The sequence below is a fragment of the Chrysoperla carnea genome, chromosome 5 (genome assembly GCF_905475395.1).
Source record: "Chrysoperla carnea chromosome 5, inChrCarn1.1, whole genome shotgun sequence".
NCBI classification, from domain to species: domain Eukaryota; kingdom Metazoa; phylum Arthropoda; class Insecta; order Neuroptera; family Chrysopidae; genus Chrysoperla; species Chrysoperla carnea.
This window is the reverse complement of record NC_058341.1, coordinates 13,932,574-13,948,110: the sequence shown is the minus strand read 5'-3', so window position 1 is coordinate 13,948,110 and position 15,537 is coordinate 13,932,574. Positions and strand designations below refer to the sequence as shown.

At 28.7% G+C, this 15,537-nt stretch overlaps 3 protein-coding genes across 4 annotated transcripts in view; 1 reads left to right on the top strand and 2 right to left on the bottom strand.

The window, feature by feature from the left end:
• Nucleotides 1-2,413: 2,413 nt before the first annotated feature.
• On the bottom strand, nt 2,414-6,320 carry LOC123300766 (D-altritol 5-dehydrogenase-like). Its single transcript, XM_044883413.1, has 8 exons — nt 6,182-6,320; nt 5,818-5,966; nt 4,489-4,616; nt 4,178-4,344; nt 3,862-4,053; nt 3,363-3,546; nt 3,180-3,287; nt 2,414-2,625 (listed from the first exon to the last, which is right to left on the bottom strand). Exons 2-8 carry the CDS (start codon nt 5,956-5,958, stop codon nt 2,511-2,513), a joined length of 1,035 nt encoding a protein of 344 aa, XP_044739348.1. The 5' UTR covers nt 5,959-5,966; nt 6,182-6,320; the 3' UTR covers nt 2,414-2,510.
• Nucleotides 6,321-6,582: 262 nt separating this feature from the next.
• On the bottom strand, nt 6,583-9,241 carry LOC123300533 (D-altritol 5-dehydrogenase-like). The gene is made up of 9 exons (XM_044883118.1): nt 9,196-9,241; nt 8,893-9,097; nt 8,314-8,441; nt 8,076-8,242; nt 7,817-8,008; nt 7,566-7,749; nt 6,954-7,061; nt 6,822-6,877; nt 6,583-6,677 (listed from the first exon to the last, which is right to left on the bottom strand). Exons 2-9 carry the CDS (start codon nt 9,034-9,036, stop codon nt 6,583-6,585), a joined length of 1,074 nt encoding a protein of 357 aa, XP_044739053.1. The 5' UTR covers nt 9,037-9,097; nt 9,196-9,241.
• Nucleotides 9,242-12,116: 2,875 nt separating this feature from the next.
• LOC123301697 (GTPase-activating protein CdGAPr) overlaps nt 12,117-15,537 on the top strand; it is a 90,074-nt gene continuing 86,653 nt past the window's right edge. For both annotated transcript variants that reach the window (XM_044884560.1, XM_044884559.1), the window contains exon 1: nt 12,117-12,242. The gene's annotated coding sequence lies outside the window, so the exon portion shown is untranslated. The remainder of the gene's footprint in view (nt 12,243-15,537) is intronic.

Genomic DNA, 15,537 nt, shown 5'->3' with positions numbered 1-15,537 from the left:
AAAATTTCAATTCTATCATTAAATTTTGCTAACTTCCTGAAACACTCTGTATAAGCAACTATTGAATTTACTTGCAAAATTGATAATTTATTTTAAAATATTTTAATTATTCGTGTATTGTATAAAAAAAAAAAATACAATCACAGCAATAATAGTTTTTACTGAATTTTTAGTCAAAGAAAATGTATCTATTTCGCAAATAATTTTGAGAGATTGCCAATAAACACGACCTAAGCCATCCAACTTATTTTTCGTTTTTAAAAATATATAAAAGTAATTGAATGAAATAATAATTCAGCCAATAAGAGGGCAAAAATAGCAAAGTTATTTTTAAACTTTACGAAAAACCGGCAAAAGTTATTTTTTTGGACAAAAAATTACTCATTATAAAAGGAATGCCTATTCAAATCTGTTCATTGTAAATTCAATATTTTTTGAAGTGTTGAGATTTAATTATTTTATTATGATAAATATTTGCAATCTTTCCGAACGCTCTGTATACTCCAATGCGTCACAATTGATGTAATAAAACTGCATATTTGATTACGTCACGTTCTCTATATACAGTGTGTCCAATTAAGTGGGCACCATATGGAAAACTTGTTTATTGTTTCCAGAAAGTGGAATCCTGGTTACGGAATTAAGCACATAAGTGATACCTAGCGAAAAACTGACATCACAGCTGAAAAGAATGACCCAAAATTAGTGGGTTTCAAAAAACATTCCAATAAGATCAGATCAAATTTGCCTGTGTAATCAAAAAAATCGAATTTATTAACTTCGTGACGTCATCAGAAACAAAAAAAATTTAATTTTGCTCTATCACATCCAAATTTTATCCAATTTTGATAAACCAAGTATGTAATCCTACTAAATTTGGGTCATACTTTTCAAATTTGTGATCAAAATTAACCTAGCTCTTATAGGTTTCCAGAATGTGGAATCCAGGTTCCGGAATTAAGCACATAAGTGATAACTAGCGAAAAACTGGCATCATAGCTGAAAAGAATGGCCCAAAATTAGTGGGTTTCAAAAAAAAAATTCCAATAAGATCAGATCAAATTTGTCTGTGTTATCAAGAAAATCGAATTTATTAACTTCGTGACGTCATCAGAATCAAAAAAATTTAATTTTGCTCTATCACATCCAAATTTTATCCAATTTTGATAAACCAAGTATGTAATCCTACTAAATTTGGGTCATACTTTTCAAATTTGTGATCAAAATTAACCTAGCTCTTATAGGTTTCCAGAATGTGGAATCCAGGTTCCGGAATTCGGCACATAAGGGATAACTAGTGAAAAACTGGCATCACAGCTGATAAAAATGACCCAAAATTAGAGGATTTCAAAAAAAATTCTGGTAATAAAAAAGTGTTACATAATATGGTGCCGACTTAATTAGCCACACTGTATAAATTTCCCGTTTCGTAGAGTTAATTAAATAACAGTTTTTCACTGTTTTCCTTAGGTTTATTGTATACTTTTATACGGAACAATCATTACCGGAAATGATTCGAAATATGATAACATTTAAAGAAAAAAGCTTCTAACCTTGTATATTATAAAACTAAAATGTTTAATAACTCATGTAAAATTAGATTTTATTAATAAAGGTCCACCACTTCACTAACTTTACGATGCCTGTAAACTACTTTTTAAAAGATATACCTAATAATGTTTTGAGAGAATAAATACTTTTTATTGTTGGGGTACACATGCGTAGCATGTGTAAATTGTCTGGTAAAAATTAGGGTTCGTGAGTTAACGAACTCTTATTCATCACTTTTATTCAATGAACGAAAATAATCAATATTTTTACATCACAGAAATAGAAAAAGATAAAATGATTTAATCTTGTTCGCTTTTATTTGAGACTGAGGGCTGAGAGGTCAATAATGGAATGGAATCCTGATTTGATTATGGGTAAATGGGTAAGAAATGTAACTCATTTTATTTTGGAAAAGTTGTACCTCCTTACTTTAGTATAGGGGAAGGTTTTTATACCTAGAATCAAAATGTACATTTATGAGTCTTACGGCAATGCATTTAAACATCACCATAGATATTTTAAGATAATGTACCATGAATCATGCCCTAATGTACCTAGATTACCGATTGTAATTTTTATAAGACATCTATGAGGCTGTGTTTGTTTTGGTAATAATTGATTTTAAAGAAGCTACAGAAGTACGGAACAAATATTTTCTCAACTGATTTTTAAATTAAATATTTATTTTTCGTGATGAATGTAATCTTTTTTGACGAATGCATCGCTGATAAAAAAATTAAAGGAAAAAATGAATAAAAATTATTAAAACAAGCTATTATTTATTTAAAAAGATCGATCGAAGATTATACAATCGATTTGATAAAGTACATTTTATGTTAATGTCAATATAGGTATTGTCAATTAATTTGATGTAATTAGCTGCTTGTTTAGATCCCAATGTGATCGATTTTCGATATACGTGATTAATTGATGATTTCAATTGAGTTTTAAATCAAATTTCAAGTAAATTTAAACAGAATTTTAGCAATGTTACCGGATCTTAATTCTTCAAATGCTTTTTCATAGTCTGTTAATTTATAACATGCAACTCCAAGCTTCTCATAATCGAGGTACCTTAAATATGGATAAATTATTATTTATATTGCTCATAAAAATACACTCGAGTATTTCCCAGACTATAAACGTATATTCTGCCAATTGTGGAAGTGATGGGAAGTCAAGAAATTGTATAAGTTCATCCTTGGCTACACATTTTTCTTCCAATATTTGTTTTCTTTGGAATTTATTTGATATTTTTTTTCTAGCCAATTATTTTTTAAGATTTTTCATTAGTTCAATCATCTAAGGTTTTCATTTAGGAATTTAAGGAAATAAGCTGAATACTAATTTATTTTGATTGTATAAATGTGGTTTCAAAAGTCGCATATGATCACGTATCAGCGTTCTTAGATATTCAAGGTCAAAGATAGCAAAAATCAGTTTTTTGGGCATATCTCGTTTTCTTTTCCTTCAATCGTGTTTACATATGTATGTAAAAAGTTGTAGAGGATAAAATTTTCTAAACCTTTCGTCTGAAACCTTTTTTTATACTTTGAACTGTTTTTGAATTTTACGAGTATTTATTGGGCTAATGTTGTATGAAATTCACTACTAGCTTAAAATTTTACCGTGATCCCAATGCTTTTAGAAGATGCATCGATTTTTCATAAGTATGTGGATTTGTTTTAATTCCATATATTGTTATTTCTTTTAAAAAAATTTCAAATGGTGATATTCTGAAAATAAAAAATTCGATGGTGTTATTATATGAGTTACAGTATTAATCATTATGAAAACAATTTTCAACATACTGAATAACGGTTTCGGGTTTCGCAATTCCAAAAATACAAAATTTTCCGCCATTATTTAACCATGTTATACCAAGTTCAATTATAGGACCATTTCCACTACAATCAACGATAAAATCAAAAGGTGTGTAATTACATTTCATGTCATTTTCTAATTTTTCCGGGGGTAGAACTTTGTAACCAAGATCTGTTCAATATTGCATATTATTATTGAAAAATTCTATTATTTGTCTAGTTTAAAAAAGTGGATATTTGTGTCAAACTTCAAATTGCCTGTGTAGCTTTTGACAATAATTTACTTAGAAAGAAAAAAATCAAAATACTTGGAAATTAGGAAACTTTTCTATGGTTGAAAATATTTCGCTTCAAATTTACCCCTCGAACTCTATCCGAGTTGTATTTTATTGACAAATTTGAAGCTGCGATATTTTGAACCATCAAAGAACGATTGTTCGGAAATTCAAGAAAGAATATAATTTTTTTGTAATTCAGAAAAATTTACCTAATCTTTCAACTAAATCACGACGCCTTTCATTTCGTTCAATAGCGGTAACATTTCTATGGCCCTTCAAATGCAAAGTAATCAGCCACATCAAACCAATCCAACCTGCTCCCATAATCAAAATTCTATGACCAATTTGACCAACAAAATCCATTGCATGTACAACGCAAGACAATGGCTCAACTAATCCAGCTAAAAAGAAAAGATAAGACAACCAGATGTTTAGAAATTAATGATTGTATGTCTAGACCATTTTATTCAAATATTTGTGCGTCTCAAGCTCTTAATAAAAGAAAAAAAAACCAACACTCATTACCTTGGTCTGTTGTAACTGAATCTGGTATTTTGTAGCATTGATCTTCCTTGCAAAGACAATATTCAGCGTGGCCACCATGCTTGAATACACCCAATTTATATTTCTCATAGCCAACCATGCAATAGTTTATATTTGCTTCATGGCAAAATCTACAAACCCCACATCCTCTGCAAAAAAGAATTTCGAAAACAAGAGATGGGTATGTTATTGAAGAATAAATAGAAGTTATTGTAATCAAGCTAGATTGCAATTGAATGATTTAGAATTCAATTTGCTCTTGGACAATAAAATGAAAAGAAAAATTAATTTACTTATTTGGATCAACAGCTGCTCTGTCACCAACTTTAAAGGTAGTCACGTCTCTTCCAATGGCAGCCACAACACCCATAAATTCATGCCCAAGAATTATCGGAAATTTCTTTTGTACAGGAAATTCTCCCTAAAATATAAAAGTTTTATTTTTACTTTGATGAAGAATCTTGTATTGACGGCTCTCCCCTATTCTCTATATTTTAATAAACTTGCTTTTGAAGATTGATATTTTTTAACCGACTAAAAAAAGCAGATTCTCTTTTTCGTGTTTAGACATATATTTCCTTATATAAACAAGTATTTTAGTATATGCATCGCATATAAATATTGTTTTCACCTCTCGTAAATTCAATCAATAGAAAAGTTTCTACGAAAATTGGATTTCCCAAAAGATGAATTAGACGTTACCGGACAACAAACAATTATAGAGTAAGCGGTCTTCAAATATCCTTATATGACTACTATAGCGAGCACTAGAATTAGTGTGTGGCCAAAAGCAAGTTGTGCGATTAGCTAGTTATAAAAAGATTTTCCCAGAAGAAACGGAACCTATCTAACAAAAGATGTATTTGGTTTTTCAATTCCATTCGTCCAATACTTTACAATTATTATAATTTTTTTGAAAATCGTTATGTTTCGGAGAAAATGTCACTTAAAAATATACCATTATTGTATTTAATCGAAGAAAAATACGGCTATCTTACAAATATAATATTAATAATTGGAGAAAATTGTTAGAAATAATTCATAAAAAAAATTTTTATTTATTAAGTCGGTTTCATTTTTTTAATTTATTTATTATGATTAAGATTGATTAACTGTTAAAACTTTTTTTTGTTCAAGGTTTAATAAAAAAATTTATGAGTGAATGAACTTCAATTTTTGAAAAATATTCAAATATATGGCCTTAGGAGATATTTACTGTCAAGATAAAAATTTTAACATAATATGTAATTATTAAATTCGTCAGACCCTATGTACAAAATTTTTAGCATCTGCAGTTCAATGTGTATAGAATTTCTTAAATTCTCATCCACAATAAGATTAATAACCATTAGCTAATCGGTTTTATGCTCGAATTTGCTCACTATACTGCCTCAAATTTTTGACAAGGATTTTGTACGTCTTTGGGTATTCGAAATTGATTTTCAGGTTCGATTATTGATTTTATGGCCAATAAAATGTAAATTACCCGAGTTGTAAATCAATATTTATCAATTAGTTATTAGGTTTTTTATTGGCATGATTAATTAATTTAAAATTTGCAAGGTGTTTCAAAACGATTTGAACGAGACATTTTCTAATTAATTTAACAAGCTTAGACTTACTGCAGTTATACGTAAATCGGTCCCACAAACTCCAGAATATACAACCTTTATTAAAACATCATCTGGCTCTTCGATTGTTGGAATGGGCACTTGCTTGACGGCCGAAGTTTTGGAATTGCTGTCATATAGTAAAGCTTCCATATTAAATGCTGTGGGGAATACGATGCCAAACTTAAATAACAGGTCATACAATGGTACCTATTGCTTAATTACCTTCCGTATAGTTAGAGCTAAAGTTTGTGTTCTATTGAAAAGGTTTCTGGATGAGGTTTTTTGGGGTGTTACTTTTTTTTTTTGAAAATTTACAGTTTTCTCAAAAATAAATTCCTTTTCAAGTCAAAAGCATATCACAAATTATACTTACGGAAAAGACGTGACTTTCCAAATAGAAAATAGGCTCTTCGCTAAAACATGTTTATAAATTTCGTTGAAATTTGATAAAACGCAATTTTGAATGTCTGTTATGAAAATTATGAAAAAAAAAATATTCGTTTGTTTTATTTGCCATAGAATTTTCTAACTAAATTGCTAGCCTACTTACTGTTTTCTGGATTTTCAAATTTTTGGGTTTTCTAGTTATTAATTTAAGCCACTATTATTCTAATCTTTTTGCTGTTTTAATCGTTTGCTTCTTCTTCAGTTCTTTTGCTGTTTTGTTTTTATAACACGGGTTTATTTTGCCTTGTGAGGGTAATTTACCCTGTGAGGGTAAAATGAACTAAATCGAGGATGTAGGAGCGAATAGAGAATAAAAGGAACTGCTCTTCAAGAAATAACTTTTGTAAATTTCTGATTTTTCCTTAAATGTGAAGAACCAAGAGGCATAAGGTCGTGTGAAATGTCGTTAAACACATGTGTTGCTGGAAAATGTAAGAAAAACAAAAACAATTTTTAATTTAAATGTGGAAAATATGCGTTTATTTGATATTAATTACACATTTTAATTTATATTAATTTGAACATTACTTTTGAAATAGTTTTTTTCTTCAATTCTTGAAATGCACAATTATAATTTGATAATTTATAAACTCGAACTCCAAGGTGTTCCAACGTAAGATATCTAGGAAAAAAAACATTACTCTGGAATTCTGAAAAATAAAGGTGTCTTTATTTTTGAAATGAACTTTAAATCTTACTTTTTTCCTAAGGATTCTATAATATCCACTGCCTTCGGTACCGAATATGGATTGACTCTTATACCATAAACTCTTATTTCTCTTTGAAATATAATGTAAGGTTTCAAACTGTAAAAAAAAACCAAATTAAAAATCAATTGAGTCCTAGAAATCATCAAATTTTAAATGCTATTTTGCATTTTTAGAATAAAATTGCTGTGTTGCAATTTCCCCAGGAAAGATCTGATCTTTGGTAATCCTGAACTGATCGTAACGGGTAAATATGCTCTTTATTTTGGTAGCTTCCCTTAATAAAGGTCTTCTTTTCTTGAGCTTTTTCCGAAATATAATAATGTTTGAATATCTCTAGACAGCTTCAAAATGTTGTGTTTCTAATTTATATCGATTTGATTCGGGTGTAATAAGAGTTACGAAGAAATATTCACGGCATCGGTCAAAACTACAGAAAAACTACAGAACAACAGAAAAAATTCCCAGAAAAATAAGTACATTTTTCCGCAAATAAATTTTTGAGGAAATAACCTATTATTGAAAAACCCATTTTGAAAAGAATTAAGATGAATTTTCTACGAGACTTTAGAGTTTATGTTTTTTTGTATTTAAAGATCATACCTGACTGTCGCACCAGGAGGCGATACACCAAACATACAAAATTTCCCACCTCTTTGGACTATTGTGAGGCCTAATTCAATGGCTGAGACATTACCACTGCAATCGATTACGGCATCAAAAAATTCACAACCCCCTTCTACTTCACATTTTAATCTGTCAGCATGTATTACTCTGAATCCAAGATCTAAAAATAATTATTTCGCATGAACAGTTCCCTGCAAAAAATACAGCGGTGCAGTTTCTAAACGTACTCAAATGTTCAGCAATTCTGAGTCGACTTTCACATGCTTCGGTGACGGTAACGTTTCGGAAACCTTTACTATGCAAAACACACATCCATAAAATACCAATAATACCTCCTCCTTGTATCAAAATTCGATCACCAAGGGGTTGAATTAAATCGTATGCATGCGAAATACATGATAACGGCTCAGCTAGTGCAGCTTAAAAATAATTTTTTGAACTTATTATGTGCAAAAACCTATTGTTTTTTTATTAAAAATTAATTACCCTGTTCTAATTCAATACCGGGAGGGGCTTTTATGACTTGTTCAACAGGTGCAACGCAATAATTCGCCCAACCGCCATGTTTATAAATCCCTATTGTATTCGCTTCATATCCAGGTGCGCAATAATTTGGATGACCGCTTTGACAATGCTTGCATACTCCACAGCCTCTATATACAATGAAAAATTAATGAAAAAATAAATTTTTAATTGTTTGATAAGTTTAACATCTACTCAATACCTATTTGGATCGACAACGACCTTATCTCCAATTTTTAAGGTTTTTACATCTTTTCCAATTTCAACAACTTCGCCAGAAAATTCATGGCCTAGAATTACCGGAAAATGTTCTTGAACCATAAATTGACCCTGAATAAATTGATTTCAAATTGATACATTCTGGTAAATAAAAAGCTTTTGGAATACTAATGTGGTAAATCAAAATTAGCCTTAATTCGTACTTCGTGGACATTTTAATAGTATATAGAAGATGGAGCCAGAACGATTTACTCGCTCCTTGATCGGAACACTAAAAAGTTGGCCACCATTTAAGAACCGAAGGCAATCACATATCAGTAAATAATGGTTTTTAACTATAAAAATATCATTTTTTGAACTGTTTTTGTGCCCAATTTTTTTGTGGAATATCGGATTCTATACTAGGACGATATTTATCTTTAAAAAATTGGATATGTACAGTTTTGACCAAATCCGAATTTAAGGTAGATTTTGATTCATGCTAACTTTATGCACGTTTCACTGGAGAGTTGGATCATGATTGTATATTGAAAATGTAAGATTAAAAGAGATTAACTTTTACCTCAGTAATATGTAAATCGGTACCACAAACTCCAGCATATGCAACTTTGATTAGTACTTCATTACCTAGTTCTATTTTAGGAAGCGGCTGATCCTCTTTAAATGTTAACTCTTTAGTTTTGTTGTTAAATAATAAAGCCTGCATTTCTCTTACTTGCTTTGCAGTTAATGTGGATAGGGATCGTGAAGTATACAAATTATGATGCCTAAATGCCTAAATAATCGAAAGAAATAGAGATAGCTGAAGCATTTAGTAATACTAAATGATAAACAAATTAAAAATAAGGGGGTAAGGCAAACTTACGTGTATTGGAAGAATTGAAAAAAAAAATTTCAAAATTAGCTCATTTTATCAGAAAAAAATTGTCATATTTTTTTAAAAGTGTTAATAATGAATATTTGTTTTTTTTTTTTGACTCCTAGGCAACGTAAAATGTTTGAATTACTTCAATAAAAGCTTGGATAAAAGGTATTTTTAACCCCCGAACCAAAAATAGGGGTGTTATAAGTTTGAACGCTATGTTTGTCTGCCTGTCTGTGTGTCTGTCTGTGGTATCGTGGCGGCTAAACGGATGAACTGATTTGGATTATTTTGTTTCTTTTAAGAGGTAATTCAATGGGAAGTGTTCTTGGCTATGTTTCAAGTGCGAGTTATGGTTCTGTATCCGGAACAACTAAAAAATAGGCGATGATTCTCAAAATCGGTTCAGATTGAAGAAGGCTAATGAAAAAGGAAATTTAATGGAGATATACGATTTTAGATACGCTTCAAGTGCGAGTTTAGAGTTCCGTACTCTAAAAATTGGTCGGGGTTTTTAAATTTTTGTAAATTCCACTTTTTATTTTCAAAATCCAAATTTCGAAAGCTTTCAAAAAGCTTTACAAATTGAGAAAATTCAAGACGAAATGGCATTTTTAAGACAACATTTGAACAGAAAAGGATTAATCATTAGGCAGAGTAGGCAACTGTTTTGAAAAATAGTTTTTTATATGCAATTCTTCAAATGCATAATTATAACTTGTTAATTGATAAACTCGACCTCGAGGTTATCAGAGTTAAGATAGATACCTAAAAAATTTTAACATGCAAAATATTTACTGTAAAATATGATGTGTAAATTGTACAGAGTGTCGTCATAATCATTAAATGGAGTCCCGTGATAGGGCTTTGGTAATTATCGTTTGTAAATTTGAGATCAACTTTTGAGCCTTCTTTGGCTCACATTTTACGTAAATTTTTACGATTTTATGTCTGATCTCTAAATTCTAGGCCTATGCAACCGCTGGCTTAGATCTTAACTTAGATAGTTTCTATTAGTTTTTTGTTTACTGAAAAATTTACCGATATACCCTTAAACTTCTAAATGCCAATACACAAATATAAAACCAGTTGCCTATACCTTATTAATTTTGGCTTTTATATTGTTATTATTTCCACAAAAATAGAAAATAGCTATTCCAAAAGCTATATTGCGGTAGGATAGTTTGTATTGAAAGTTAAATTGTTAATTTTTCATGAAATTTGGCTTTGACTGAGAACGAACACAGTTTTAGCAATAACTGTTCAATAAAATATGATGCTGGTTTCAAAAGTTTTTTTTTGCAATACTCGACTATTTTTATCTGTGTATATTTATGAATTATTTTATTGTTTCTAAATGGATGTAAATGTTTATTTTTGAGATGTATATTTAGAATTTTTTTATTTTAATTATTGACTTAATCATTATTGTAATATTGATAGTAAGAATTATGTAATACCATACCGACACGTGTGACAAAAATCAAACTATTATTATTTAAACTGTGTTCAAGGGCGTATTAATTATTATTAATTAATGATTGTCTTTACTTTAGGTCTAGAACTTGGCGTACAATTTGACTGACACTTTAGTGAAAACTAATTTTGATTTGAAGGCGTAGAACTAGAATCCGACGTAGTCATTTCAGAATGGCTGAAAATTTTAGAGCCTTTTCTTTATAGATTGTTGGAAAAAGTTGTTATACATGACCAAATCAACAAGCTTTCAAATTTGCAGTCATTCTAAAATGATTGGCATGTAGTACGCCTTGCGCTAGACCTATTTTAATAATATAGCATCAAAATAACTATTATTTGACTCCATTCTATAAATGCCCATTTTTAACAAGAATTGGTCTAGACCGTTAAAAACAAAATTTTTATCTGCGTTTACAAATGGGAGGATCAAATTTGAAATTTAAGGTTTTAGAACTATGGATTAATAGGGATAAAAATTGGAAACTAAAAGGCCACATAATTAACCAGGAAAAAGTAAGGGTAGCCTAGATTAAAGGGAGGGCAATTGTTCCTCTACTGCCCCCTTTTCGGGGTGTTCATGAAATTCTGAGATAGACTGTTATACACTCCTCGTTCAAGATAACAACGTGTAAAACTCATTCTACCGAGAAATTATTTATGCCATTTTTAATTGATTGTCTAAATGTTTTAAATTATAATTGAAATATTCCAATTTTGACTAAAATATGATAAAATTAATGGATTTAAGATTTCATCTTTACTGCTTTAAATTTCAAATGTATGAAACCCACAATTAACAATCAAATACGTAGAAATTCACTTAGAAAATGAATTTCATTAAAATCGATACTTTTTCACATATTTCGTGATTTTAAAGTACATTTGTAGCTACAATATGTAATCCAAAGAAATTCATCCCAATCACATTAAATTATGAATGATAAATGTTGGTTTAAAACTTTAGAAAGAGTTAGCTAGCTTAGAAATTTCGTCTAATAAAAAGTGTCTAATTTTGGTCTCAAGAATACAAGCTCCTTTCGAAATTTCAAACACATTTTAGCGTTTTTATATAAAGATACTTTTGAGTAGGAATGCAATAATTAACAATGAAAATCGACTTGCTTCCAAGTTCCATCGGATTCCAGTTATCTTCCTTTCAAATTTAATCGAATTTACTTCAGCGGTTTTGCCGTGAACAAAAATTCCAAAGACTCAGATTTTCGTATTTATTATTACAGATTTTTTTAATTAAGAATAAGATAATTCGTATTTATAAAACATAATTCATATAAAAAGATATATTTTTTAAACCTACCACAAATATTCTAATTAGTTATTTACTTAACAGATGGCTCTAGTTACTTTAATACATTTTTAACAGATGGAGTGAAACAGTTTATAACATACGAAAAGAAACAGAAAATATTATGATGGCGTTTGTGTAAATTAAAGTTTAGTGCGGTTGTGTGTCTGTATTATTTTTTTTGAAATATTAAATTATATTTTGTGAAATAAAATGAATGGACATTAAATTATTAGTGATATGACAATTTTATACCAAAATAATCGACGTAAGTAAATTTATAGTATTCAAACAAAATAATTTTCATACGATTCCATACAAGTTGCAAACTTTTTTTTTTTCATAAATATTTATATTTATTTTTGAAAAATACTGTTAATTAAATTTAATTGTAACGTAAATAATTAATATCATGAAATGATCCAATTACAAATATATTTTCAGTGAACGATTTTCATTTCGGTTTATCCATAATCGTAGGAGCCTAGTATCGTATTTTTTATCGAATTAGTATTCATAACACATGTTAACATATTTTTTTTTCTAATATTATAAATTATTTATCGTTAGATAATTAGTATAACGGAAAATTTAGCTAATTTTTTGTTGTCTAATGCATGAAAAAAGTATCTTAAGTTATACTTAAGTACAGTAGTTTATTGTCAAAACATCAAATTAGTGTTTTGTTTACTAGGTCAAAATAATCATATTCTCAATTCTGTTAATGCAAATAACATAATAATTATTGAGAGGTCAAAATTTGGTATAACAAACCTTAATTTGATTTTATGTTATTTAGGGTAATTAGATTTTTTTGTTATTTAATTTTTAATCTTCTTTGATTATATTTTGTTGTTATATAAATAACTTTGTTTAAAATTAATTTCATGTGATGTTATTTCTCGGTATCGAAAATTTGATAAATTGCATAATATAGTTTCGAGTTGTTATAATTATTTGTTTCGTTTGGTAAAAAATTACTACAAAATTACAGTTTGGTAAAAGTACTTGGTGGTAAATTGTGGGTTTTTCGATGAGTAAGCTTCAGAAAGTAAGATATAGATTTACTGAATTAGAAAAAAACATTTTGTAATATTATTTGCAAGAATCGCAAACTTTTCTAGGAAATTTATAATCCAAATACTTTACTACTTATATTGGACGACCCAGTTTAGACTTGGGTTTAATTTTGACAGGATTGTCTTGTGCGTTTTTTGTTTTGAAAACCCAGCCAATTTTTAAGAGTTTTTGTTTTTTGCCATTTTGTGCATAATAATAGATGGATCCTTTCTACATCCTGAAAACAATTTTAATAATCTTTTTCATCATAAGGGGAAATATTTTCGCTATAAAATGAAGAGCTGTGGAGAGGAGAAGTTCCAAAAATACCCCAAAATTCGATTAAAATCATACAAATGCTTAAATTTTTGTGTATTTTTCCTGGACGCTATCTATCCTGCAACCTGTTTCTTAACTACGGGAATTTCTGTTTTACTTAGAACGAGGTAATTTTTGAAATTTCCACTTAGCCAACGTAAAGAAATTTCGTTTTTGTATTTTTTGAATCATTTATTCGTTTTTTCGATTCTTCGTGTTTTCTAATTCTATGATTAGTCCATCAAGACAGGACCTTGAAATCAGAAACAATCAGAATCCGGATTGTAAGCGGCAAAAGGGCTGAAATGAAAAAGCTCATTTCCTATAGTATGACAAAATTTAGAAGCATTAATGACATTTTGTAAATGTTTTCTGCGATCCGAAACTATATGTGAAAGAGTATATTCGAGGCCCAAAAAAATATTAATTTAAGATCTGCGAGAGTCCAAGTAACGCTAGCACGGTCACTCTTCCCTCCCTGAGGCAGAACCGAGAAAATGAGGAATCCAATGTTTCGATTTTTTTTTAAAAAATATTTAAGATATTTATAAATCTAACTTTTGCTTATTTTTATTTGCGTTTTTACCTCTCACGTTTCGATGTAAAACAAATATGGTGATTTTGAACCGAAGTTCAAGATAAAAATATAACTTCCATATACGAAGCGAACAATTTTTTTAAAAGGTAATGATTCTTTTTCATATCGCGATGTTTTATTGTAAGGAAAATAAATAAGAACAAAATATTCAGTATTTATAAATGACTAAAGTGATACCCACCTGCTTCGCTGGGTTTAAAAGTAAAGATTGATAAAGATTGCTCTCGCTTATCCCCTTTCTATAACACTCGAAATAATGGTAAGGATTGTTTAACACAGGTAAAATATATGTATGGTTTTCTATTTTTTTAAATGTATAATAGTCGTATTATTACCATTGATTATATCAGAATGGTAATGTCAAATGACTTCTTTTACAGAAATCTGTAATTTTTGGTAATGTTAAATTAAATTAAATAAAAAATTTTTTTTTTATTAAGGTAGTTCCTCCGCGACCGTCCAGTCAAAAAGTTTTGGACTAATACTATCATTCAGTCCATTAACTGTGCTATGACTATTATACATATACCATATATTATTTTCACAAGACTGTAGTTCCTCACTAACAAATCTTCTATACGTATACACACACATACTATGATATATAACTTTACCATTAGTTATTATATCCTCTCCATAAAAAAATATCGCTAAAACGAGTTATTTATTTAAGTTTTTTATCGAAACTATATGGTAAATAATTTTTATTTTTATTTATATATTTTCTAAATATAGTATTCTACATTATATTAGTTTTTCATAGAGATGGTGAACGTCATTCATTGGTAAATAAATATAATATTTGTAAATTTGTGTATTTTTATACACTTCTCCCATGTACACGTACAAATTGCGTCACTTTTAATTGCTAATATCTCATGTATGGCATGGTAAATCATCTTCTAATTTTAACAGCAAGTGTATTATGAATTAAATATTTTATATTCTGAGTTTTGAGAAATTCTTGGAATATCACTTTCGTGTAGGTACTACCTTAATATATTTTTATAAATTATATCTCATGTGTTATTCTGAAGTATGAGCTATATTGCTGTACAGTTTCATGAAAAACCATTCGCTAGTTTTAGCGTGAAAGCGTAACAAACAAACAAACAAACAAACAAACATGCTTACTTTCGCGTTTATAATAAATAGAGATTTATAAATGATTTAAGAAAATATTTAATTACTGTCCATACAAATAATTGTTTGTGTATTTTTTACCTCGAGGAAAATTCTTCCATAAATTAAAATTATAATTTATAATACGTTTATTTATTTATTGTTTCTATGTAATTATTATAAAATTGTGTATAATTGTGTTAGTTAATACATTTAATTACGTTTGATAATTAATTTTTATCATTAAATAAATAAATTAGCGAAAATTTTATCGAAATTTAACACGATTTTCTGATATTTAAAATATATAAATTATATTTATTAATAAATTAAATAACTCATATTTAGCTATGAAAGAAAAGCAAAAATTTGGTTCATTTTGTGATTGAACAATCATTATGAGATATCGACTGAAATTAATCCGAGATATCATTCTTTGTATGTGTTTTTTGGATGATATTTCAGA

What these genes read in the sequence shown, in the direction of transcription:
- LOC123300766 (XM_044883413.1), bottom strand. Translation starts at nt 5,958, where the DNA reads ATGGAAGCTTTACTATATGACAGCAATTCCAAAACTTCGGCCGTCAAG. An exon ending in CCGATTTACGTATAACTGCA is followed by an intron (nt 4,617 to 5,817) that starts GTAAGTCTAAGC and finishes TTTATATTTTAG; the next exon opens with GGAGAATTTCCTGTACAAAA. An exon ending in AAACCCGAAACCGTTATTCA is followed by an intron (nt 3,288 to 3,362) that starts GTATGTTGAAAA and finishes TTTTATTTTCAG; the next exon opens with AATATCACCATTTGAAATTT.
- LOC123300533 (XM_044883118.1), bottom strand. Translation starts at nt 9,036, where the DNA reads ATGCAGGCTTTATTATTTAACAACAAAACTAAAGAGTTAACATTTAAA. An exon ending in CCGATTTACATATTACTGAG is followed by an intron (nt 8,442 to 8,892) that starts GTAAAAGTTAAT and finishes CAATTTATTCAG; the next exon opens with GGTCAATTTATGGTTCAAGA. An exon ending in CAGAATTGCTGAACATTTGA is followed by an intron (nt 7,750 to 7,816) that starts GTACGTTTAGAA and finishes AATTATTTTTAG; the next exon opens with ATCTTGGATTCAGAGTAATA.